Source organism: Portunus trituberculatus, chromosome 19, assembly GCF_017591435.1.
Source record: "Portunus trituberculatus isolate SZX2019 chromosome 19, ASM1759143v1, whole genome shotgun sequence".
Classification (NCBI taxonomy): Eukaryota; Metazoa; Arthropoda; class Malacostraca; order Decapoda; family Portunidae; genus Portunus; species Portunus trituberculatus.
In genome coordinates this window covers 4,817,884-4,844,110 of record NC_059273.1, presented here as the reverse complement: position 1 = coordinate 4,844,110, position 26,227 = coordinate 4,817,884, and the positions used below count along the sequence as shown (strand labels likewise).

General features: G+C 41.1%; 2 protein-coding genes across 2 annotated transcripts in view; both read left to right on the top strand.

Moving 5' to 3' along the window:
* Positions 1–22,809, top strand: part of LOC123506007 (titin homolog) — a 337,132-nt gene extending 314,323 nt beyond the window's left edge. Inside the window, exons 58-84 of the mRNA XM_045257816.1 lie at positions 3,549–3,717; positions 4,350–4,389; positions 4,797–4,929; positions 5,226–5,382; positions 5,856–5,975; positions 7,089–7,193; positions 8,877–9,008; positions 9,335–9,532; positions 9,866–10,034; positions 10,483–10,636; positions 10,889–11,003; positions 11,547–11,747; positions 12,655–12,824; positions 13,287–13,430; positions 13,613–13,729; positions 13,903–14,052; positions 14,272–14,499; positions 14,815–14,977; positions 15,483–15,648; positions 16,056–16,228; positions 16,395–16,588; positions 16,912–17,015; positions 17,607–17,748; positions 18,199–18,398; positions 18,529–18,681; positions 20,569–20,692; positions 20,986–22,809. Coding sequence (XP_045113751.1) covers positions 3,549–3,717; positions 4,350–4,389; positions 4,797–4,929; positions 5,226–5,382; positions 5,856–5,975; positions 7,089–7,193; positions 8,877–9,008; positions 9,335–9,532; positions 9,866–10,034; positions 10,483–10,636; positions 10,889–11,003; positions 11,547–11,747; positions 12,655–12,824; positions 13,287–13,430; positions 13,613–13,729; positions 13,903–14,052; positions 14,272–14,499; positions 14,815–14,977; positions 15,483–15,648; positions 16,056–16,228; positions 16,395–16,588; positions 16,912–17,015; positions 17,607–17,748; positions 18,199–18,398; positions 18,529–18,681; positions 20,569–20,692; positions 20,986–21,498 — 4,434 coding nt within the window. The 3' untranslated portion in view covers positions 21,499–22,809. The remainder of the gene's footprint in view (positions 1–3,548; positions 3,718–4,349; positions 4,390–4,796; positions 4,930–5,225; positions 5,383–5,855; positions 5,976–7,088; positions 7,194–8,876; positions 9,009–9,334; positions 9,533–9,865; positions 10,035–10,482; positions 10,637–10,888; positions 11,004–11,546; positions 11,748–12,654; positions 12,825–13,286; positions 13,431–13,612; positions 13,730–13,902; positions 14,053–14,271; positions 14,500–14,814; positions 14,978–15,482; positions 15,649–16,055; positions 16,229–16,394; positions 16,589–16,911; positions 17,016–17,606; positions 17,749–18,198; positions 18,399–18,528; positions 18,682–20,568; positions 20,693–20,985) is intronic.
* Positions 22,810–24,247: 1,438 nt separating this feature from the next.
* The window catches only part of LOC123506115, a 12,277-nt gene continuing 10,297 nt past the window's right edge, over positions 24,248–26,227 (top strand). The window contains exon 1 of the mRNA XM_045258000.1: positions 24,248–24,341. Coding sequence (XP_045113935.1) covers positions 24,320–24,341 — 22 coding nt within the window. The 5' untranslated portion in view covers positions 24,248–24,319. The remainder of the gene's footprint in view (positions 24,342–26,227) is intronic.

Sequence of the window (26,227 nt, the reverse complement as noted above, 5' to 3'; positions counted from 1 at the left end):
CTGTACGTTTCCATCAGAGAGAGAGAGAGAGAGAGAGAGAGAGAGATCGTTACCTTCAGAATCGTTCATGCACTCCGCCCACAGACCCAGACTTTACTGTGTTCCTTGGATCGTGCATGGGCGGCATGGGTCAGGGTCAGGGGTCAGGCAGAGGCACTGGCGTCACGGGTGGGCAGTCCTAGCCGGGCAGCTGCACATTGATCCTCGTGGGCGGGATCCTGTCGGACTCTAATGGGACGTGTCAAGGAGGGCATGTTAACCACCTCCTCCAGGCAGCGCTGACGGAGACGTGTTAGTGTTCTGTGCTATAGGTATTCAGAATTATTTTGTTCTCACTTACCACGACTATTTTAAAAGATCACATAGATGATTAGATAGGTTCTCAAGACTAAGACTGTTTCTTCTGTCAGTAATGAAGAAATCATGTTAATTTGTCACTAGAACCGTAAGAACACTCTTGAAAACCTAAAAGCCCATGTAGTTTCAATTAGAGCCTTCTAAAACCAGTGGAGGTGCAGAAAGAAGTGTTTCATGACGTTCATAGTCTACTGGGGTGATCCAAGGAAGCTTAGAGCCTCTAGAGGTGATGGCTAGGGTCTTGAGAGGCTTCCGTGGTGAAGACCTAATCCTTCAGAGGTCCTCTTCGCAGAGACCTCATGAAGACTGCACTGAAGCTGGAGACAAGTGCCGATACACCCATACACCCCTTACTGGCCTCCACCTTCGTGACCTGGCTTCATACCCCGCCAGGCTGTGGGCGATGCTGTGGGCGGCTGTGACTCGCCCCTTGTGAACTATAGAGAAACTAGAGTGGGCGGCGAGCTGGTTCTGGCGACGGTGTGGGCCGTAGACGCCGATGGTACCGCTGATAAATTGTCCAAGGCAAATCTGCTCCTTGAACGCTTTCTATAAAATCACCGACCTCCGCCCTTTCCCCTCCCACCGCCACGCCCGCGCCTGCCACGCCGTGTTAACGTCCCCAGGAGCTGGAGGACGGATCTTTGAGAACAGCTGTGCATTATATCCTGTGGTGCCTCCTCCTTCCTTACCAGCCAACTCCCTACCCTTCTTTCCCTCTTCCTCGTCCTCTTCTAGTTCTCTGCTACCTTCACTCTCGAGCTCCACCACCACCACCACCTCCTCCTCCTCCTCCTCCTCCTCCTCCTCCTCCTCCTCCTCCTCCTCCTCCTCCTCCTCCTCCTCCTCCTCCTCCTCCTTTAGCCTTCATGCACATCACCTCCTTCCCCTTAAACTATCCTTAACCTGCTCCACTTAATCTCCAATCTCTCTCTCTCTCTCTCTCTCTCTCTCTCTCTCTCTCTCTCTCTCTCTCTCTCTCTCTCTCTCTCTCTCTCTCTCTCTCTCTCTCTCTCTCTCTCTCTCTCTCTCACACCAATTATTTCTGCCACTTACACTCACACTCCATCAAATTTGCTTTACATTAGCCAGTCTGAAAGTAGAGCAGCAAGGATAGAGAGAGAGAGAGAGAGAGAGAGAGAGAGAGAGAGGTGGGTGGAAACAAGCCCTTTAATAGCTACTCAAGGAGGAAAGAGAAAATGAAAAGAAATGACCACACTGTAACTCCTTCCCTTCAGCCTCCGAGTCGCCATGATAAGTGTTGTTAGTGGCTTGATTTATTGGCCTGATAGACGCGGCATTAAAGGGCGGTACAGCTGGGGCGGGGCGAGGCGGTAAGAGTAAGAGTAATACGACTAGAGACGCCCCTCGTAATGATCCAGGGACGTGGAGGTGTCGTAGGGGAAGTGGTACTGGGGTTACGCTTTACTTTGTATGTATTTAGTGGTTTCCTAAAGATTTATTGTCTAAAAGCAATGTAGAGGCTGTAAATCAAAGGCCAGTGGAGGTGTCAGTCACGGAAAAAGCATAAACGGTCATAGAAAAATTACATATAAACCTGAAATCACGGTCAGTCAACATATAAGAAATGAATAGCTAAGGATAAATAAGGGTAAGAGTCAGCTGCCCACAACCTGCCATCCTTCAAAGGGGGAGCTGGAAAAAAAATTATATATAAACCTGAAATCACGAAATCAGTCAACATACAAAAGATGAATAGCGAAAGATAACGAAGGAGTCAGCTGCCCATAACCTGCCATTGTCTTACCATCTTTCAAAGGGGTGAGGGGAAACTAAGGACCTCCCGCGAATTCTTGTGACGTGTAGGGCGTGACGCGTGTTGGGAAGCTGCGGGTGGGCGTTAAGAGGGAGATTTAAAAGGGTGAAGGATGGGCGGGATTAAAAGGAGGCGGGGAGGATAGTGGGGAGTAGTAAGAGGCAGATAGTGAGCCCCGCCCCGCCCCGACGCTCTCCGGCACGCCCATCCAATGACCTACAGGACATATTTGGGCAGGGGCGGTCTGCGGGCGGACCAAAAGGAATAGACAGTGTCAAGTGGGTGTGGAAATGGAGGAGGAGGAGGAGGAGGAAGAGAAGAACAATCACACACACACACACACACACACACACACACACACACACACACACTTAAGAGTCATAGCCATTTAACATTCCCAGACGAACTCTCTAGAACTTTTAATGTCATGGGTCTCTCTCTCTCTCTCTCTCTCTCTCTCTCTCTCTCTCTCTCTCTCTCTCTCTCTCTCTCTCTCTCTCTCTCTCTCTCTCTCTCTCTCTCTCTCTCTCTCTCTCTCTCTCTCTCTCTCTCTCTCTCTCTCTCTCTCTCTCTCTCTCTCTCTCTCTCTCTCTCTCTCTCTCTCTCTCTCTCTCTCTCCCAAGTCCATAACTCACTTAAACCATGTGGGTGTTGGTCCTTCTGTCGTCTCTGCCTCGCCTCTTTTGCACCGTTGACGTCTCTCTCCTCCTCATCCTCATCCTTTCCATTTGTATCGTCATCCTTTATGGTATCTATTTTCCAGCCCTGTCTTTACCCCTGTCATTTTCCCTCATTTTTTTTCCTTTCCTTCAAACATCCTTATTTTTTTCTTATCCTTCGTATCTTTATTTATAGATCTCCTCCTCCTTCTCTTCCTCCTCCTCCTCTTGCTGCTCAGTGTCGCTCAGGAAAAGAAAGGGAGGACGTAGGAGGTCAGGGGAGAAGGGTCACGGGTCACCTCTCGGGTCAACAAGGCAATCTTCACGTGAAATTATGTTCGGGGTAGAAATAAAGTCGAGATCATGGTGTGTCTGGGAACTTATGGAAAAATACCTGTAATAGTAGTAGTAGTAGTAGTAGTAGTAGTAGTGGTAATGGTGGGGGTGGTGGTGGTGGTGGTAGTGGGGTTAATTTACACACACACACACACACACACACACACTCTCTCTCTCTCTCTCTCTCTCTCTCTCTCTCTCTCTCTCTCTCTCTCTCTCTCTCTCTCTCTCTCTCTCTCTCTCTCTCTCTCTCTCTCTCTCTCAAGTTAATGGACCCTTGTCTTGTCTAGGTGCAGCTGAGTGAGTTAAGCTAAGAGGATGTTTGAGGCATCGTAGAGTTCCATTTATAGCCTCATACAAAAAGTAATAGAGGTTGATGGCGTTTCCAGATGATGAACGAAGCCTTGTCTCTCTTCCAGCCGGGCGATTCGAGTGACGGTTTGAGGTTCCAGGAAGCGGGCTTGGGTCCTGTGTTCCGCCTGGAGATCCCGAGCTGCCGCCTGGAGGACGCCGGCGCCTACAGTATTGTCGCTAAGAACGAGCATGGAGAGGCCCGGGCCGTTGTGTCTTTGCAGGTGTATGCTAAAGGTGAGTGTGCGGGTCGTTCGTGCACTGGAAGTTAATGACAACGGATAACAGTGAAAGTTGTATTTAGGCATAGTGAGAAGTCAATCATACGACGAAAAAAATAATATAGTGTAACTAGTTTTTCATGCACGAGGAAAAAATAGTAACACGGGAAGGAGAGTATATTGAAGTTTGTTTTTCGTGTGCAGGATGAAGTTAATGGTATAGAGAGAGTGATGTATGTTTATTTGTTTTTCATAGGCAAGAGATGACTTTTCTGCACTGTGAGAAGTTAATGCCACTGAAAAAAAGGGAAAGCAATGAAGTTTGTTCTCCTACGGTCAAATTTGACACTAACATTGGAAGGTAAAATAATATTTACAACACCACCACCAAGAACAGCAAGCTTGAGAACCACGAAGGAAAACGGGGTCTTGGGTGGGGAAAGCTAAAATAGACCATTTAGTCGTTTTATGTGCTACAGAGGACTGATTCTAGATATCAACCATTTGAAATTTGGAAGCTGTGGTTAAGAAGAAAAGTGTTGAAGGTTCAGGGCAATGTCATAGGAACAGTGCCTCTCTGGTCTGTGTAGAAAGAATGAGTTATGATACTGTATTGCCCTTCCTCGTTCACGCAAATTTCTTCCGCAGGCGTGAAGGTTGACATGGAAGGACGACCGGTAAAGAGAGGGTGAGTACCAGGTGGTGTTTTGGTATATGAGGCTGAAGGACACGTGTTTTTTTTTTATGAAGTTGTTATTGTCATCAGTTTCTTCTTTTTTCTTTTTCTTTTCTTATTTTTTTCTTTTTTTCTTTCCTTCCTTTTTTTCATTTGCAATATATTTTAGTTTTATTTTATTTATTTCTTCTATTTTTCACTATCCCATGCCTTAGTTCTTGAGTCAAGTTCATTTTTCATCTCAACCACAGTCTGCCTCCATAACCAACATTTTTAAGTAAGAGGAGTTAGAAACACGACATCTCTATCATTGCATGAAGTTTACATCATGTTCTAATTGATGTAGCAGCTGCAGCAGCAACTTTACGTAAATTAAAAGTAGAGGGTAGGGATATAAGAAATATTTGCCGCCCGTGCAGCGTGATGGAGCGGGCGCCGGTGGTGACGCGGCCCTTGCAGGACGTCCGCTGCTGCGACGGAGACTCGATCACCCTCGAGGCTCAAGTGGACGCCCCGAAGAATGCCACCATCCGCTGGGAGAAGCAGGGCAAGGTGGGTAGCATGCTGTCATTGCTGTACCGGAGTGGAAGGATAGTTTTGGAGCCTATCACCTTCAGAGCCGTTTTCCATCTTTTTACTACTAGACCAGGGGTCTTCTTACATGGTGAAAAATCACTGCCTTGATATTAATAGTTCACAATTTAGTTACGTTTAAAAGCCAAATTTACAATAAGTATTGTATCACTGTCTCATGAGTCGAGTATCACCACCTCTTCCATCATACCTTTAGTCACACTGCTCATCCTCCTATCTTCCCTTGCCCCCCCCACCCCCCACACTCCCGGCAGTTGCTGAAGCTTGGTGGTGACCTGGAGAGTGACTGGGACGGATCGTGCGTGAGGCTGAGGATTCACGAGGTGTATCCAGAGGACGAGGGCGAGTACTCGTGCATCATCCTGAGTGATCTGGGCAAGGCTGTCACTTCTGCCACCCTCATTGTGGAGAGTGAGTGATACCTGACTATTACTCTTAGATGAACTAACCCAACCTAATTTAATTTAAGCTACAATTAAAGCTTGTTATGATTATTTTATGAAGAAAAGTTACTTATATTGAAATATTTTTATTCAGTGATGATTTGTAAATTCTCAAAATAGCTACCTTAACTTTTTTTATGGAAAGGAAGTTATATCTCAAAATTAAATGTATCCAAGGATCTTTATAGTGAGATATTTCAGTGAACACAGATCATTGCATGAGGGGAATCATTTTATACTAGCTATTCAAACTATCAACTTTGCACCACACTGATCAAAACTTTGGTCCATGAGCAATAGTTAGTTTTATCAGGTTTGCTACACTGATGGATTACATTTTCACTTTTTACAAGACTTACATACTAAATTCTTCACATTACTGGTATACATACTAATTCCTCACACCTCTATGCCAGTATGCTTGATGAGCTTATCTTACAGTGGCTGACGACAAGGAGAATGATGTTACAGTTCAACTAGACTACCGACCAGACCTCTCCCGCAGGACCACACCCTCCAGGACCACACCATCCAGATACTCTCGCTCGCCTTCCTTCCAGCGTAAGTCTTGAGTCCTTCCCCTAGGCACCTTCCTCCTGCTGGGTTGGTGGGTTGGTGCCCCTAAGTGTATATGCATATGGTACTACTTGTATGGTTATGTATCTAAAGTTCTTTATCTTCACTGGGGAAACTTTTAATCTTCTTCAGGTTCTCTAAAATGGTGATATGTCGTGTGTTCTTGAAAAGCTGTCGCAATTAATCAGAAAATGTAATTGAATAGTAGTACATTCATCACAGATTTGTATATAAGACTACCTCATTTCTCACTTATCATATAAATAATACACCTAGAGAGAAATATTTATCTTAATGCTTTTGTATATAAATTTCTCTTTCAGACAGCTCTGCATAAACATCAAAATATCTCACTTAAATTAATTTTACTTACATCTCAATGCTTTTGTATATAAGATTTCTCTTCAAACAGCTCCCCTTTAACTACAGAACTTAAGTTGAAAATTCATTTAAAGCTAAATTTTGTGGTATAGACTGTGGTTTAGTTGTGCTTTGGAGAATAGTGAGGCAAAGAGAGTGTAGTAGTAGTAATAGAATTAGTAGTGCATAGTAGATGGGAGAGAGAGAGAGAGAGAGATTAAGATAGAACCCATCAACATGTGAAACAAATTATATTGTAGAACAACAGGTAAGGTGGTGATAAAGAAGGAAAATTGGGTGAAATAAAGGACTCCGTAACACACAATGAAGATGACTTAGACAGTGCCAGAGTTGGATAGATAGAATTATAGGGAAGGAAGTGGTTTAGCAAAAGAGGTTAGATATGTTAGGGAAATTGTTGGTATTAAAGAAAAACATAGTAAAAAATTAGGTAGCAGAGATAGGTAGCAACAGATGATAAAAAGCATTTAGTAAATAGTAAGTGTTTAAAAATGAAAGTAACATTCCACCTGTTCTAGTTAAAGCATTCAAGGTAGATGGCTTATTATAGAAAATATATGCAATTATAGAGAGCTGAGTTAAAAGCTAGGTGATCTTAAGGTTGAGTTAGAACTTTTTATTATAGACCAGTAAAAATGGAGTTACAGAGGGTTAAGCCGACTGGTGATGTTAATATTAAGAGAGGCTGGAGGTGTGAGTGTGGTGGCTGTCTTGCAGGTGAAGGTAGTGCTCACTCTTGGGCTGGCGTTGGCTGGCGAGAACCCTCCATCAACATCTCCCACTGGCGGCCTCTCTCTCGCGGCTCCTCCCCGCTGCTGCTAGGTCAGCCCCCTCAAAACTCCCCAACAGCATTCCCATTCCTGCACACATTATCTCCCATAATAATGGCCACTACATAGCTTTCCAAAACATCAACAGAATCGCTTATTACAACTCCTATTCCCTTAGTAGTACATTCATCACTCCTATAAACAAAACCATATTTTATTTGACCCCCACATGAACAAACAAGTTATCTGACACAGTATCTCTGACCACAGACAAAAATATTCCATTCTATTAGTAAAGAGACCATTTCACCCATATCTACATCACACCCATAGATAAACTCCTCCCCTGCTTCTATACAGAAATAGTTCCCCCCACAAGTAACAGTCTTGAGTCCCTAACTCCGCCACACAGTTTGGGTCTAACTTGAAGCCTTTCCATGACAGTACAGGCCAGTGGTGTTTCGTTTGAGGTTCTTAACACCAGATAGTTTTGATGATGTAACCTTCTTGGGGCAAGAACCAGACTGCTTTTGTGCATATTTCTTTTTATATACTAAGCCAAAATGTTGTTTCTTCTCTGCATTCCTGAACTAATTGTAAAGTTATTCTGTTCACTAAACATGACCTCTTCCATCTCTTTCAGCTAACATGTGGGAAAACGTGGTAATTTTCTTAACTACATCTTTTTCCTGCATCTATCAGTTGTAAATTAATTTTAACCTGTAACTGTTTCTTTAATCTGGAACTTGCAATAATAACTACTTGCTGGTATGGTGGCAAGAAGGGAATCTGAATGCGGTGGTGGTGGTGGTAGAAGTGGAGGTAGAGAGTATGAATTTGACATCTTTGCATGTGTTATGAATGTGTTTGGCAAGGTTCCTGTTATAGATGGTACTGCATGGACAAGACTAGTATGAATCAACCATTGTATTTCAGATTTTTGTTCATACTGTACCAAAACATTTCATGAAGAAATGAAGGAACACAAACAGATCTTTTAATTTTAGAAGACATTTGTACAAGTCTTATTTCCTCTGCAATTCAGTCAGCTTCTGCACAGCAACTCTGAGGAAATTTTAGTGATTTTAGTGGGCAATCATTTGTACAGTTGTGGTTTTAAGTCAAGTAACCTTCTGATCTTGATTCCATTATGTTCTGCATTTTTCCCTCCATGTTCAGTTCTCAAATCTGCTGGCAAACATTTAAAAAAACCTGATATCTGATAGATTCTTATCAGATCAGACAGTTTTAGATTATTTGAAAATGCTCAATGCTCAATACTTAACTATTGACCATAACTGTACATCTGCTTTCATGGCTTTCAATCCGGGAATGATTTTTTTTTTTCAGGATAACTGAGAGGTGCCAGAAATATACAAGAAATCTGACAAACTGATGAAATGTGTAATATTATGAGTTGGATAACAAACTTACTGTCATAGTGAATTCTTAATAGACTGAGAAAAGTAATAGACCTTGTAACTCGTATCTTTTATCTTAATTTCTTAGTACTTTAATGCTGGAAACTGCATACACTTAACATTCTGTATTTCCACTTCATTCTATAACTATCTCTTATCATAATCTTGTGAAAATGTATGCCTTCACTCATCATTGTTTACTTCCTTTCTATAACTGCAAATTTCTTCCTTATCATTTATTGGCATCTTTTGCTTTCTCATCTTACTTCAAATCTTCATCACAACTTTGCCTGACCCATCCTCCATCCCGCCAGCCCGCCGCCGCACACCAGACCCCATCCCACACATCAAGGGCAAACGGTCACACGGCCCCAAGTTCTACTACATCCCACATGACCGCATTGTGGAGGAGGGAGAGACTGTAACCTTCCAATGTGCTGTCAAAGGTTAGTTGAGGAGTTGAAGCTTGAGAAGATAGATGGTGCATGGTGGGTGGAGAGGAGTGTGAAGTGTGGTTATTTTGGAAGAAAAGTAACTAGAATGATGAGTTTAAAGTAGGATAAGAAGCAGAGAAAAAATTGCAAGGACAGTGAATTTGGTTTCAGAAAAGAATATCAGATTTCCAATCATATTTTGTTACCAGATTTGGACTGTTTGACAAAAAAAATCATGTAAAGTGTGTGTATCTTAAGCAGTAGACATCAAAGACATCAAATATGATAATGAAACCCAGACCCCAAAAAACATTCCTGACCATCCAGTGTCCCAACAGGTCATCCCACACCCCGGGCAGTGTGGGACAAGGACTCCCTCATCCTGCATGAGGGCGGCCGCTACAAGATGGAGGCGCTGAATGAGACAAGAACACTCGAGATTCCTAAAGTTACCCAACAAGATGCTGGCCTCTACAGGGTCACCATTGAAAACGACCTTGGACGGGAACAGGCCACTGCTAGGCTGGATGTCATCAGTGAGTGAGGAGTTTGTCTTGCACTCTAGAAATGGGAATGACCAAGAAGTACACTCTCTCTCTCTCTCTCTCTCTCTCTCTCTCTCTCTCTCTCTCTCTCTCTCTCTCTCTCTCTCTCTCTCTCTCTCTCTCTCTCTCTCTCTCTCTCTCTCTCTCTCTCTCTCTCTCTCTCTCTCTCTCTCTCAACAAAAATGCTATAAAAAGTTACATTAGAAGTGCCAATCTTTAAACTGTATGATAATATTTCCTAACACTACCTCAGTCTTATACCCTGGCTCCCTTTGCTTCACCCACAAGACTCACCAGAGATGCTTTACTTTCCCACCCTTACAGAAGCATCAGGCAACAAATACACAGGCTATGTAAGGTCCTGGTATTCCTCCCCCATCACCCCCCCACAGTTCACCCGGTCCATGCCGTCATCAAGGGTGAGGGATGGTGGGCGGCTGCACCTGACCACTGAGTACCGTGGCTCCCCATTGCCTCAAGCCAAGTGGTATAGGTGAGTGTGGATCTGAGTATATGAATAAGGATGGTTGGCTAGAATGGAGTGGTGAGGTTGAGGCTGTGCATGTTGTTGAAAGTATTGTAGTGATGCAGAGGTGAGGCTGAACAGAGTGATGTGATGGGGCTGTGTAGGATGCAGAGAGGTTTTTAGTATTGTCTTTATATTTTCTTTTCTTTTCTTTTCTTTTTTTTTATAGTAGACATTAGCTATTCAGCATAGAATTTCCATCCATTCATTTAAGCATATGAGAAGGGCTTGTTCTCATAGACTTGTATTGTAGAGGAAGTCGTAAATCAACAGCCTTGGTATGAAGATAGGATTGTTGTATTTCATAAAACATGCATCTACACTTTGTGTAAGCATCAATACTGAATAACTTCATTACTCTGGGTTATTAAGAAAAACAAGACACACCTGAACCAATGATCATTTCACTTCACAGAAACCATGAGTTGCTACCTTTTTGTGAGGACTATGTGCAGACATGTGATGGCCGGTCAGCATCCCTGGAGATACCCTCAGTCTCCTCGTCAGATGCTGGCACCTACACCTGCGTGCTAGTCAATGATGCTGGCAAGACTGAATGTTCCTGTGAGGTCAGTAACAACATCAGGCATATTTCTTGTATTGTGCTTTAGGATGAATTTTTCTTACCAAAAATATATTTCCACTATGTAAGCCAAGATTTGCAATGAGATATGATCTTATAAGTACATGATGTCTTTACTAGGCCCATATTATTTTACTTTGGCATTATATTTCATGTCAGTTGGTTTTCTTCCTCACATAAACTGATATTGTATGATGCACTGAGTATTATAAACAAGACATCTTTGTTGTGGTGACAGGTGGTGGTGGAGCATCATAACGAGAGACAAGACCAGCCACCATTCTTCCTGCGAGAACTCCAGGATCTTACTGTCCTTGATGGTGATGAGGTGACACTGTCTGTGAAGCTTTCAGGTAAGTCAGGCCATGTGTTGGTCCCAGGAAGGAATGGGAGAAGAGCCACTCTAGCAATTTGGATACACAGTCATTACAGAACCATCACCTTGTAATATTTCTTCTGTTTTGAAATAGTATTTCAAAATGAATTTATTCATTAAAAATGGTAGAATATAGTGCTTAAAGAAATCTTTTCTTTGTTGTGTTAACTTTTTGTGAATGATGTATGTGTGGTGCTTCATCTGGCTCAGCCTGTGTAGGAGTACCAGCCTAGAAGATAGAGATAGACTTATCTTTCTGTTTTTTTTTCCACCAGGGACTGCCAGGGCTGAGTGTGAATGGCATATGAGTGTATAGTACTTTCTCCGAGATATTCTATGTGGAATCATGTGCCTAGTATATGGATGGATAGTTTTTACCTTTTGTTGCCATTCTTCCAGAGGCAGAAAGTGATAAGTCTGAATGATAGGTGTATGAAGGTGTGATGGTTTATCTGGGCCATCCTGTGTGGGCTTAGCAGTCTGATACATAGATGATATGGATTCTTTCCTTTCCCTACAGGCTCCCTCCCCATGAAGGTGGTGTGGGTGCGCAACGACAAAGTATTGCCTGACGGCCAGGACTTCCACTACCTGGATGACGGCAGCGGCACACACTCACTGGTGATGCGCGATGTGTTCCCAGAGGATGCTGGTGTTTACATCTGTGAGGCATACAATGCTCATGGGGAGGCTCACTGCTACTGTCGCCTTAGAGTGCACGGTAAGTGTTTGGCACTGCACTGTGACTGATTCATGTATTTTCTCAATAGAGAGTGTGTACTGCATCATGTGTGTCTAAGGATATTTGTGTATCTACAGAACTTAGACAAATGTGGTAATTTGAAAAGGATGGAAAGAAATTGAATGTCATGAAAGACATACTAAAAAGTTGTAGGTACTTTTGGTGTAAGATGAAGGACAGTGTTTCACTACTTAAGCAAGGGAATATGAGAAGATTGGAGATAATGAGAGGGATGAATATTTTCTGTTGCTGCTGCCTCCACAAGAGTTATGAGGAATGTACTAAATTAGATTAGATTTGTTGCACAATAGTCTTGAGCCTAAATAGCTCAGGTAAATTATATGTACTACTTTGAGTAAGTCTGGTAGGAGCCACTGATACTGTACTTATTAGTGTTTCTTGAAAGTTACTTTTTATTTGGATGTATCATACCTTGGTAAGATTTTTCATTTTTAAACCAAGAATGAAATCAGTTAGATTCATAGAAGTTACCTTAACCTCTAACCTGAAGCTTTGGACTTCATAGATTAAGATAATGTTATCAAATGACTCACCATCATTAACTCCTTAACCTTTGATAACAGCAAGACGCAATGGTAGTGGATAAGACTAAGACGTGATAACACTGATAAGAGGTACTATTGTGTTGGTTTGTAATCATTCTGAACCTCTCTGCCTTTTTGACTGGCAGCTTTTGTGTTGCTTACGGAAAGTTTTGTTACAGTTGTAGTTTGATTTTAGTGTACTGTGTATTTCTCATTTTTTTTACTATATAGTTATATATCTTTTTTGTCACTGGTGATTTTATTTCTCCAAACCTATAGATTAACATGTGATAAATAAAAATTAACTTTGATAACAACTGTTGCCTCTCCCCACCACACAGACCCGTGTGCCAGCCAGAACAGTGTGCCGCAGATCGTCGGTGCCCTCACCCCACTGGAGGTGGAAGAGGGCTCGGCTGCCAGGTTCTCCATCACTGTCCACGGCTTCCCTCAGCCTGCTGTGTCCTGGTTCTGTGATGGCCGAAAACTTGACCCTACCCCAAGAATGAAGGTATGTTGCTCCATAAAAGCTCAGTTAGAGGGAAGTGTTGAGCCATTATTGACTTGTAGTTTGAGTGTGTGTCTTTCCCTTTTGTGACAATAATCATGCTTCATTAAGAGTAAAAGTTGCCCATTACAATCTCATATAGAGGGAAATGTTGAGCCATTTCATTAATTTTTTTCTATCAATTTGCCTGTTATGTGAATTCTCCTTTGTTTGATGGCAGGCTTTGCTAAAGTTATTTCTTGGAGACAAATATATTTTTTTTATCAAAGAGGGGGTCTGGCAAAGGGCAACTAAAAGGAAGTACAGAAGTAAAGCCCAGTGATGTGCCAGTCCCCATAGCCAAATGTATTATTCAAAGTTGAAAGAATATGTCTGGAAATAACTCAATGATGAAATATACCATAGCTCAATAACATATAGAGTGGCTCATAACCTTTCATTGGACTGTGATGTTCAATGTGTCAGGTTGAGGCAGACAGTGATGCAGGCATTGGTGAGCCAGTGAAGCATACTCTGGGCATCCTTCATGCACTCTCCACCGACTCAGGCGTCATCTCCGTGGTGGCCTCCAATTGTCTGGGATCCGACACCACCGCCACCACACTCAAGGTTTGTCTGCCACACAGTGTAGAAGAACAACCCATGAACTCAAATTTTCCACCTCTCTTCAGTCATAGTACATCTTATCTGTAAAGTATGAGTTATCACATTGACCATGAATATAGATAGCCTTCACTCATTTCCTATTTATATCTCATTTCTGCAGCTACCAACATTTCAAAATATTTCAGGTGAATCCTTACACTCCCTCGAAGCCAAATGAAAAGGAAGCCACTAATGGTGCTTCCTCCTCCACCATCCTCACGTCAGACTCCCCTGCACCAAGAATCAGACCTCTGTTGAAAGAGGCAAGTGTGTGCAGTGTTTTATGCTTTTCTTTCTTTTCATTAACTAACTTAGTAAGTAAAGCTGGATTTTTTTTTTCTGCAGTTGCTAAGCATCAGAAACTACTTGCCATTGTCTTTCATCAAACCCATTGCAATGCACTGTGACATGACTGACCTGATTATGATATGAACAGGTTTCCCAGAGAAGCACAACCTCACCAAGCACAGACTCTGCTTATGGCAGTGTTAGCCTGAGGGACTCCACCAGTGCCTGCAGCAGCTCCCTCTCCAACTTCAGTGAGCTGGAGGATGACCACAGCACCTCCAAGGATCAGCCTTCAAGGGTCAGTTCTTCACAGTAATGAGAAACAGTAATTTAGAAAACTTTCCTCCAGATGTGGAAGTTTGTAAAAGGAAGCTATATTTTGCTTCCTCATATCTTCAGGATATTTGTAAAATACAAACCAGCATTGCATCTGTCTTTACAATTCAAATTTGAAATATGAAACTTTCAGATAATTTTTGTATCTTTCATGTAAAATCATGTATTTCCTTCTTTCCAGATTAAACCATTAAAGTCCCTGAAATTCAAAGACCAAGAAGAGGTTCAGGGAAATACAAATGGTGAAATGATTGAAGAAGACGGAGTTGAGGAGGATGAAGAGGAGGAAGAAACTGGGGTTGAGATTTTAGAGGGGCCTCGAGACATCACTGTTGTGAAGGGCCAGTCAGCCACATTCACCGCCACCTTCACTGGTAACCCCAAGCCTGTTGTGTCCTGGCTGAAGAAGGTGAGTGTTGAGATGTGTTGCCTTGGGTTGGGGCACTAAGCATGTCATGTGGATAGCATATAAATACTGCTCATACATCTGTTAAAAAATACATCACATAAAAGAAAATAATTAATGAAATATACTTTATATTATTGATGTTACTGTACTATTCACTTCTTTTCTTAATTAATGTTATATTTAAGGATAGAGAGGTTATGAAAGAAATGTTATCAAAGCTTTTTATATGACGCATATGAGGTTTATTTGTTTTTACCCTAAAACTTCTTAAAGATTTGTTGGTCATGAAAAAGTTAATTCCCTTGTGTGCTGCAGGAGCAAGTGATCATGGATGGGGGGAGATATGAGGTGAAGAACGAGGATGGCCGCACCAGCCTCACTATCCATGATGTGGTGCAGCAGGACTGTGACAAGTACACCATTGTGGTGCGGAACTCACTCTGTGCCCATGCCGCCTTTGCCTCCTTGGCTGTGGGAAGTGAGTGACAATATCTGTGTTTTTCTATATTTGTCACCTGTACCTCAGAAATCATAATAAATTAATGAAGGAAAAGGAAAATTAAGTTTCTCACCTATACCTGAGAAACCATAGCAAATTAATCAGTCAGGGTTGATTAATTTTGTCATCTGTACTTGGCAAAGTATAACATATTATTCAAAGGGATGAAATGTTAGTTTTTTTAGATCTGTGTATCTACAAAATCTGAGTCAGAAAGAAAGTGCATTGATGTTTGGTAATTTTGTTTTAGGTGTCTAGGAGGGGTTGTATGAACTTTGCAGTATTAAGAACTTGATTTTATTAAGTATTTTCCATTTTATCAGCTGAGAACTAGTTGTGTAATATTGATCTAAAGATATGTAACCTAGGACAAAAACAAGAACAAAGTATGTCCCATTGTTGGGTGGACATGATCTCTTCAGATAGTGAATGATGGTGAATAATTATGTGTTACACTCAGAATACACACTATTTACTGCCACAGGTGCCCCAGAACCACCCGCTGACAAACCAAACTTCTGTGAAGTGACAGCTGATTCAGTGACGCTCTCCTGGTATGGCCCAACTTACGATGGTGGCTCAGTGGTGACCGGTTATACTGTGGAGGCACGGAAGGTTGGCAAGGAGGATTGGTACACCCTCATCAGCGGGTGAGTCACAGCATCAGTGGTTTGTGGAATATGATGTTTTCATTGCTGGATCATCCCTTATTATGTCAAATCCACCATCACCTCACACACTACACAGCCATCATATGTCTCCTCAGTCACAGATACATTGGTTGTTCCTTTCACACAGTCATGGTTTCAGTACATTTATGGATTTTAAAACAAAGCCAACAGAACATTGTAATTTTGTAGATCTGATAAAAAAAATTTGAATAACGCTGAAGCAGAATTATTGTCAACAGAATACTCAAAACAAAACCCCACTGACGCTATCTTAATTCTTCTCAGCTTCTCAGAGCAACCAGCCAGTACACTACTGTATTTGCCAACATTATTAATTCTGTAAAGTTTTAAATCCCATATCTCTATATTGATGTTTTTTATTACAGGTGTCACTCCACTTCCTATATTGCACGTGGTCTGGAGGAGAATTGCCAGTATGAGTTCAGAATACGTGCCCAGAATATGCATGGCTTGTCGGAGCCGTCACGACCATCCTGCCCCATCACCATCCAGGAGCCTTCCGTCACCAAAACCTGCACAGAGGAACCACATCCTGAAGGTGTGTTCCTAGGGCCTCAAACTCACTCCCTCAAACAGCACCATTAGCAGTTCCTTAAATCTATAACCTGAGCTTTTACCTATATCCTTTCTTAAGCTTATTCTTAAGAATATGTGTGACAGAAGATGCCGAAATGCTATTGACGCATCAAATGTTACCTTTGCAGAAGAGTATGACCCAGAGTCTGCTCCAGTGAGTAAAAAGATTCAGCCTGGTGACATGTTTGACAAGCATTACAAGCTACATGAGGAGGTGGCCAAGGGACGCTTTGGCATTGTGTACAGAGTCACTGAGAAGAACTCTGGCAAGAAACGAGCTGCCAAGATTGTCAAGTGTATAAGAAGTGTAGACAAAGAAAAGGCAAGTTGAATGAGAACTAAGCTTATCGTTGCCATAAGAATGAATTGGTAGTGAATGAAGCAATAATACTTACCTTATGCTTGCTCCATTAGAAGTGTTTACAAACACAAGTATTTTTATGTTTCATACATCTATGAAAACTTCCTTAAACTTTAAGAAAAATCATTCAAATAACTTGTATACTAAAGGAAAACCAAGTATGAATATTAATCTTTCCAAAAAAAACATTGATCAAATATGTATTGTATTCTGTTGAGGTGATGGGTTTACAATGATAGGATCATTCTTATTGACAATGAACTGATAATGTATTTCCTCTCCAGGTTCTTGAAGAAATTGACATCATGAATGCCTTGCGTCACCCCAAGCTCCTGCAGCTTGAAGCAGCCTTTGAGCGGGCCAGAGAGTTCATCATGGTCATGGAATAGTAAGCTGGATTCACCTTATTTTTATGTTAAAGTTTAATTCTTGTCATTTATATGTTAAAGTATAGCAGATAGAAGCAAGACTGGAGGATAAGATCATGGATAGACTGAGACATGTCAGTAAAGATCAGAACATAGTCTCTCAAGTTGCATTCACACTTTTGTGTGTATATAAAAGTACCATATAAAAGTTTTTTCGGTAAGGCGTATAGCACCTGTAGGCACACTTGAAAAGTATTGGGAAGCACTGTTCAGCTTCTGCCCATTAGTGGCGCAGGCAATTTTATTTATAGTGATACCCATATTAGGGCCCATATCACCAGCTTGGGTGTAACCACCTAGAACCTGGGTATCATGGTGACATGTAGGTAACTTTAAACCACTTGACAAATGGCAAAGTGTTTTAAGACTGTACATGGTGGGATTTGAACCTATGCGTGGACATCTGCCCAATCCCACGCTCACCACCTTATCCACTGCGCCACTGTCTCCCTTGCCCTGCATTCTTACCCTTTAGCAAGTCAACAAATGAAGAAAAGTTAATTACTCTGAGGAAAGGTGAATGCCAACAAAAGAATTATCTGCTCTTTTAGCATCACTGGCGGTGAGCTGTTTGAACGTGTGGTGGCCGACGACTTTGACCTCACAGAGAGAGATTGCATCCTGTTTGTGCGGCAGATCTGTGAGGGAGTCAACTACATGCACAAAAATCTTATTGTGCATCTGGATTTGAAGGTTAGTAAGGAGTTTTATTATTATACAGGTAGTTAATTTTGTGTTGTTTTAGTTTGGTATGATCTACATATATAATGAGTTATATTTTCTGTCCTGATATCTTTATTTCACTTAAATGTCTGTCATGTACAAGTATCATTAACTTTATTTGTGTCATTTCAGGGGATAAAACTACTTTGTCTGTGTTATTTGTAGTGAATAGTGATTACAGTTAAATACAAGTCAATGTTCTTTTTAGTATATTATATGGATTATGACAATATTCCTTCTACAATACCAATACTTTTACTATTTTGTTTTCAGAATCATGGATAATTGCATTGTAAACTTTGCAAATCATCGGAATAAATGCCCTTTATCAATAAAAGAAAAAAGCTATTATTAAACATGACAAGTATACAATGTAATATTAATTAGTTTTGCATCTTAAGCCCCAATTTTCTCTCACAGCCAGAGAACATCCTTTGTGTGACCAGAACCTCACATCAGATCAAGCTTATTGACTTTGGCCTGGCACGCCGCTTCAATCCCGACGACCCATGCCGCGTGTTATTTGGCACCCCAGAGTTCATCGCCCCTGAGGTGATCAACTACGAGCCCATTGGGTTTGCCTCTGACATGTGGTCTGTGGGCGTGATCTGCTATGTCTTGTGAGTACACAATTTTGTCTAAATGTTTCTTTGGTGTGTTTAAAGATGTGTGATTATAACTTCATGCAATAATTGTGAGACTGAGAGTGGATTTTCTTATAACTAATGGTGCCATCTCTCCCTATTTAAGGCTGTCGGGTCTCTCCCCCTTTGCTGGTGACAGCGATGCTGAGACCTTCGCAAACATCACACGTGCCGAGTTTGATTTTGATGATGACGCTTTCGTTGCCATATCAGACGATGCCAAAGATTTCATTACATCTCTTCTCATCAGCAGGAAAGAGTAAGTGTTTTACACAATGTCAATTCTTATCTGGTCTGCTAAGATTAACACTGTTTTCTTGTGTTTAGATGTTGGTGAATTGGTTTTTTTTTTTTTTTTTTTTTTTACGTAGGGAAGAGGGCCAGCCAAGGGCAAAAAAAAGAAAGTTAGAAAAAAGCCCACTTAATATATTAGTAGATTTTCCATATATTTTATTGAAGCAGGTCAAGTACAGTAAGTCATCCTTATATGGTACTTCGTTATCCGGTAAATTCACAGTTACGGTGCTTGGTAATTAATACCCTTAATTCTATTTACGGTAAGAAAATTTCACAGATACGGTATCCCCTTGTGTTTTGTTTACACTGTACCGTAGCGCCACCACAACAACAATCAGTCTCCTCCTGCGTTTCCCATTGAACACAAGTGAAATCCTTACGGCGTGTTTTTTGTGGATATTATGAGTGAGGGCTGAAATCCCTACTGTCCCTTAGCCTCATGAGTGACATCATCTGGTAGAATACTTGGCGAATGAAAGGTAAATAAAAACATTTTGTTTATTTTTTTTGTGCAGTACTTTACAATTTTTTTTAATGACTATTTTCAAGTGTTTTCATGTCTGTAGGGGTGACTTTCGACGTGCTGGAACACATCCCCTATTATTACGTGTTATAATGGGTTCAGTATACAGTAATTTTGATTTGCGGTGAGGTTTTCAGGAACGCATATATACCATATAATGAGGACTTGCTGTATTTAGATGACTTAATATTTTGTTTTGTTTCTTGTTGTGAAAAGATTTGTAAGCGAAGGAAGAATTTAGTAACACTAAATTGTAGAGGCTCTTAAAACTTGACATAAGAACTGAATAGATACAGGCAACAGTAGTCTAGCATCTGTTGTTGCTCTCTTGATGCTATTTATCCATATGTACCATGGATCATGATTACCAGACCTGAATTTATACGGACAACTTGTTACATGTTATACACAATGACATTGCAGAGGGAGTCAGTTAGTTAAAAGTTGGTATTTTAAATTCAACTTCATCAAAAAGAAAGGCATAAAGAAATTAACACCACCGCGCTGAGTTCACAAGGTTCTGTATGTCAGCCCACTCCCTAGCAATGGAGGTGGGAAGGTGGAACAGAACAGGTTGGGGGAAATTGCCATTAGAAGAAAGACTTTGTCCCTGGGGTGAAATACAAACAGAAGGACATGTAATACAACACTGCATCTTCACTCAACATCTGAGAGAAATGTATAATTTTGTTCACATCAAAGACCTATTCTCAGATAGATATGATGATAATAAGAGATGTTATATAAATTATGAGATTTTTTGTGTGTGAATAACCAAACTTAGAGTTCTTATTCATGTTGATTTTTAAGGAAGTTTTTGATAACTCAAGATGAAATTATCAGTGTTTTTGTTCATTCCTTAGCTATTAGCATTTTATTTTCAATTTGTCCTTTTTCAAATGTTTCTTTATTGTTTATTTATTGTAAGATTGCAATTTGATATCATCTAAGGTTTTTCTTATAAACATTCCTTTGAAGTTTTATTTGTTTATATGTATAATGTTCTTTAAGATTAAGTTCTTTGTACATTTTTATTGTTTTATCAACATTAGTTCTTTATTTTAATGTTATAAAGTTTTGGGGTTTGATTTGAGTTTTCTTTTATTAGTGGTTATTTTTTTTACGAGATATTTTTAAGAATCCCTTTTTTATTAACAAAATTTCTATTTGCATCACTTGTAGCTGTGGTCGATAAACATATAATAATAATAATACCTGTGTCCTGTAAGTCATGGGTGTCTGTATATTAGGTACATGTCCTTAGAAAGTAAAGAAAACATATGTCTTGACAACCTTTGAGCCTCATTGTTCACTTTTGGTCACCAGAAAGCGACTGACAGCTGAGCAGTGCTTCAACCATCCTTGGCTGGCCCAAACTGAGGCCGACATGAACAAGGTTGTTCTCTCCACCGACAAGCTCAAGAAGTTCATCATTAGACGGAAATGGCAGGTAGGTGTTGCATGTGCATGGCCAGTGTTTTGTGTGGTTATGTTTTAGTTTTTGGTTCATGTGTTTTCACTTACTTTTCTTTTGAAGCAAATATTATTAGCATTCACCTTTTGTTAAGTTTAACTAACCCATCCTTATAGTTAACAATGAGAAGTTTTGTTAAGTTTATAGAAGTTCTTTTATCCACAAGTATGGTTTTTGTTTTAGTTTTTTTCACACCAAGTTTTTCCACTACAGCAATAACTGTGTGAATAGTGACTCCTAACAGCATGGTTTGATTTTTCTTTCCCTAGAAAACTGGAAATGTCATCCGTGCCGTGGGGCGCATGTCCTTCCTCACCAATCGCCGCTGCTCCCAGCCCTCCTCTCCCACCCGCCTCTTTACCCTCCCAGAGAACCAGACTCAGACCCCGTCCCCTAACACCACCACCTCCTCCAACCTGGCCAACCCCACCAAGAGCAAGGGTTGTGCTCCTGTCACTCGCCCCTCGCACAGTATAGTCAGCGAGCGGAGTGATTCTGGTATCAGTGAATGTTCCTTTAATGTTGAAGAAAACAATCAGAATCCTCAAGCCAACCAGTTTGGTGTCACTAACAGCCGTGCTGTTACAGGATGCAATGTTCTCAAAAGTGGTAAGACGCCTTCATTAGACTGGCAGTCGTCTGTGGACTCTGCAGTCTGCGATGATGACTACATCAGTAAGAGCAGCTACAGCTCCTCACCCAGAAAGATCTCACGTGAGGGACTCATCCACGCCAAGACAGCAGCTGCAGACACTCTCCTCAACGCCCACTCAAGAATATGAGGAAATCTTGTACAGAGATCTAGTTTTGTTCAGAACTTTGCCGTTAAATTTTATAGATAATTATGTACATATTTTTGTGGATTTTTTGCGTCTTAATTTAAATGGCCTTTAATCTTTAGAGAGGTGCAAAGAAGCAACAGAAATAGTGTTTCCCAAAACCAAATTGTACAGGCCACTGGGACAGCACAGCTATCTCACCTCAGCCATGAGGCATGAGCTATGACTGTCCCACAAGGCCTCTACTTGACCTGAGCATGCCAACGAAGCAGCCCCTCCCCATCTGGTGTGTGCATCTCCCCTCTACTACAGCTACCAGCAGCAGCAGGGCAAAGTAGGGATAGAGATGCCATGAGGGAGGAATGTCCCCGGGCGCCCCTGTGCCACCTCTGAACTGTCTCGTGGAGGGACAGGTCTGGCCCTTGTGCTGGTGCCATCCAGAGGACCAGACACAGTGCCAAGGACTCAGCCATCTGGATGTTGAAGAACACTGTGGAAAGGTTTATCTACAGTATGAAATAATGGTGTGAAAACCCCCCAAAGTTACCAGTGATGACAAGTGATGCCTGAGTCTGTTATATCTTTTTGTTGACTTAATGTGTCATGTGAGTTAGTTTCATCATGCTCTAAAGCCTTGTTTACTCTGCTGTTCATTGTATTGTGTGTGTTCTCGGTAAATGCCAAATTCTAGACTTTATTGCAGTGCCAAGCAAATTTTACATGGTTTGCCTTATATCATTCCACATTCACATTTCATTTACTATGATTGCATTTTATGAGCTGAAATATCATCTGTTGTTTTGTTCACAATTAATATATTATTAATCTTGCATAAACTGTTTTGTTCGCTTTACTTTTTTTATGTCCATTCTCAAACACATATTTTACCAAAAGTGATACCGAGCACTGCACTGCTCTGCCATAAGCGAGCAGAGGACCTGGTGTGGCCTCAAAAAGTCCACATCCCGGAGGGCTTCACCCTGAAGGAGCCTGACCCTCTGCTCCTCACCTGAAGTCTAAATGAAGGTTGATCAATAGTTACTTGAAAGCAGTCTAACCAGGATTTGGATCACCATAAGTCATTGCCAAATCTCCACTGCAATGGGATAGAAGGACTGAGGTTGTTGCTTTAAATAGACCTAAGTAAACCAGCAGACCACAGCCACCTTTGTGCCCCAGAGCAGGTATTGCTACTAGAGATAGAGGGCTGGATGATGATGACTCACTTGTGTAGCTCCATATTGTGATATTGTAGATAATTACCCAAATATATGCATGATATTGCTGTTAAGAAATTAAAAAAAGATTTCTCTGGATTGTGACTTCCTTTACCATTATGGGGGACTTTTGATTGCTGTGCATGTTTTCATATGTGCTCTCTTCTCTCCATGGTATTGTGTGCAGTAAATAGAGTGGTGAGAGTGGTATTCAAAGCAATGAAAGGGAATTTTGGGTAATGTTAGTATATGTTAGTATATTTGTAGTATCAAAATGTTGGTAGTATAATTCAGTATGCATAGTTGATTGTATGAAATGAACCTTGTGCACAGAGGCATTCATGAAATGAAATGAACCAATGTGCACAGAGGCATTCATAATGGGACTCCTGATGAATGAAGTGGTTGAAATAGCAACACAGTACGACCATATTTTGAAACACACCAGACTACATGCCATTCCTTTCAAAGGGCTCAAAACAGTTGCACAGATTTTTAGTGATGATTTTATGGATATAGTAAGATTAATAGGATTTATGCATTATCTATAGGAGAAACATTTGTTGAGAACCAAGCTGACAATTTCTCTGCCTTGAAAATAGTAGTGAGAGAGTAATATATTTCTCAATACATATTTTGACCGATTGTCCACAAAAAAAATAAGCAACATGAGATATGTGGCAAATACTCATGGACCCAAAAAATAAATCTCATCAGTGGAAAATATTAATGATGTCAAACAGTTTGATAGTAAAATATACGTACCTGATTCGATAGCAGAGAGAGATTAAGGATTAAATAATCCTCAAATTAAGTCATCACAAGGGAGCCCCCCCCCCTCCAATGAAGTAATTTGTCCTGCTAGACAACAAAAGCCATATAGCTTTTAGATGTCTTTTGTGGGGTTCGAATCGATGCCACGCAATCTACTACCATCGTGGCAGAATGCGGCGCCTAATCCGCGTGACCACTAAGGACAGAGAGAGAGAGTGTGTGTGTGTGTTACAGAGCTCAGCTCACTTAATTTTACTATTAGCTTATTACGTCATCGGTCACAGTCTGTGTCCGGTTACCTTGGATAACGCCATCTCCGCAACCTTAAATGCTCAGACCGATTTAACTTAATGAGCATTGTAACGTCAGTACGCCATCTTTCATAACAAATAGTCTAGATAAAAAAATTAAAGTTGAAAGGTCAGTAAGATAACTTTGTTTAAAACAATAACTGCATTCTTAATAATGTGAAAAAAATAATGATAACCATGTATAATATTGTTCATTGTTTTGTTTTGTTTTCGACTTTTTTTTATGGTTCTAATGACAGATTAACATGATTTCTTTGTCATCAAGAGAAAAGACACCTCTGAGAGAGTGACTAATCATTTATGTGGCCCTCGAAAATAGTCATGGTAATAGAGGTAAGTTTTTTTCAAAATACGGGACTTGGAAATCTTGAAACAAGACACTCAAAGGCAAGAGCTGCCACACACCGATCTTGACTCAGAAGAAATTCTGCGTCACCTGTAGCATCAAGATCAAGACCACACGGTACGCAGGCTGCGCGGCCACCATCACTTAGGAGCAGGCAGTGGTGGAGGGAAAACAGGATGTGGTCAACGCTCTGGCTCGGTAAGCTTGCTTTATCTATGGATGTGAGGTATGTTGAGGTAAATAGTTCACTGTTGTATGATTCACTGTGAGGCTAGGCACAGTGAGTGGAATAATAAGAAAAAGGAGAGGCGTGTTAACAATCTGTAGCTACCCAATGACCAGTTACTCTACAATCGTTAGAATATGTGGTGTTATGTAAGAAGGCAAGATAGTACCAGAATTACATTATATTATACAATGTATAGTAACGCTATTGATAATTAAAGGTAAGATGATATCAGTGTAAGGTTACAAATCATGCATATTTTAAATTGACCGGTAGGTAGTAATCACAGCAAACCACCAAAGCATACCTCATTCTCATGCATCCTCGTTAATTGTAGCCTAGGTAGTAGTTATACTTATACATATATATATATATATATATATATATATATATATATATATATATATATATATATATATATATAATGTTGAAGCGAGTTCCTACGTTATAACATTGGACCGAGTTAGTAATATATATATATATATATATATATATATATATATATATATATATATATATATATATATATATATATATATATATATATATATATATATATATATATATATATATATATATATCATTGACCATAAGTGGGTTCCACACTTGAGTAATGAAGTAGTACTGCTTCATCAAGTAGGGATAGGTAGCTGCTTCAGAAGCAGCAACCTTCCTATCCTTATTTTTAGCTTCAAGTGACCAACATATAGGTCAACTTGGGGGATTTAACAGGTACCTAGATAACACTGTCCAGAAGCCCTTCCGTGTAAATTGTCACATTTCCAGCCCACTCCATGACCACCTCCCCCTTTCCCATCACCTTGCTTTTTACATTTCTCGTAACCCCAGGGACGTTTCTATACCCCCTGGGGGCGTACCCCCACTCCCCATGCCAATCCTCTTCATTAAGACTACCACCATCCCACATTCTCTCTCTCTCTCTCTCTCTCTCTCTCTCTCTCTCTCTCTCTCTCTCTCTCTCTCTCTCTCGGAAGATATGGAACGCGAATGAAGAGGAATTGTTTATTACTTTACTAGGTGTCGACTTTTTTTTTTTTTTTTTTCTCAATTGTTATTGTTATTGTTGTATGTGTGTAATTCACCACGGTTGTCTGCTGGTCACCCAGTCAGTCTTCTCCATTACGGAGCGAGCTCAGAGTTCATAGACCGATCTTCGGGTAGGACTGAGACCACAACACACTCCACACCGGGAAAACGAGGCCACAACCCCTCGAGTTACATTCCGTACTTATTTACTGCTAGGTGAACAGGGGCTACACATTAAGAGGCTTGCCCATTTACCTCACCGCTTCCCGGGACTCGAACCCGAGCCCTCTCGAGTCGAACGTGCTAACCACTACATTACGCGTTACGGTTACAGCACTGACATGTGTGAATTGGCCTATAAAAGGTTCGCCCATTTGCCTTGCCGCGCCCGGAACACGAACCCGGGCCTTCTCGGTTGCGAGCCGAGTGTGCTAACCACTTCACTACGCGGTGTGTGTGTAATTCACCACTACGGTCTCTTGCTGGTCACTCAGCCAGCCTTTCCCATTACGGAGCGAGCTCAGAGCTCATTGTGCGTGCGTGCGTGCATGCGTGCGTGCGTAATTTCACGACGGTCTTCTGCTGGTCACCCAGCCATCCTTTATCCTACGGAAAGAGCTCAGAGCTTATAGATCGATCTTCAGGTAGGGTCGAGACCACACCACACACTATGGGACTGCGAGGCCACAACCTCTTGAGTTACATTCCATACCTACTTGCTGCTAAGGTCGATTCACACACATCAGTGCCGTATCAGCACCGCGTTAGTTCAGTGTCAGTGATATCCGTGTCACTTCCGTGGTGTCTATTC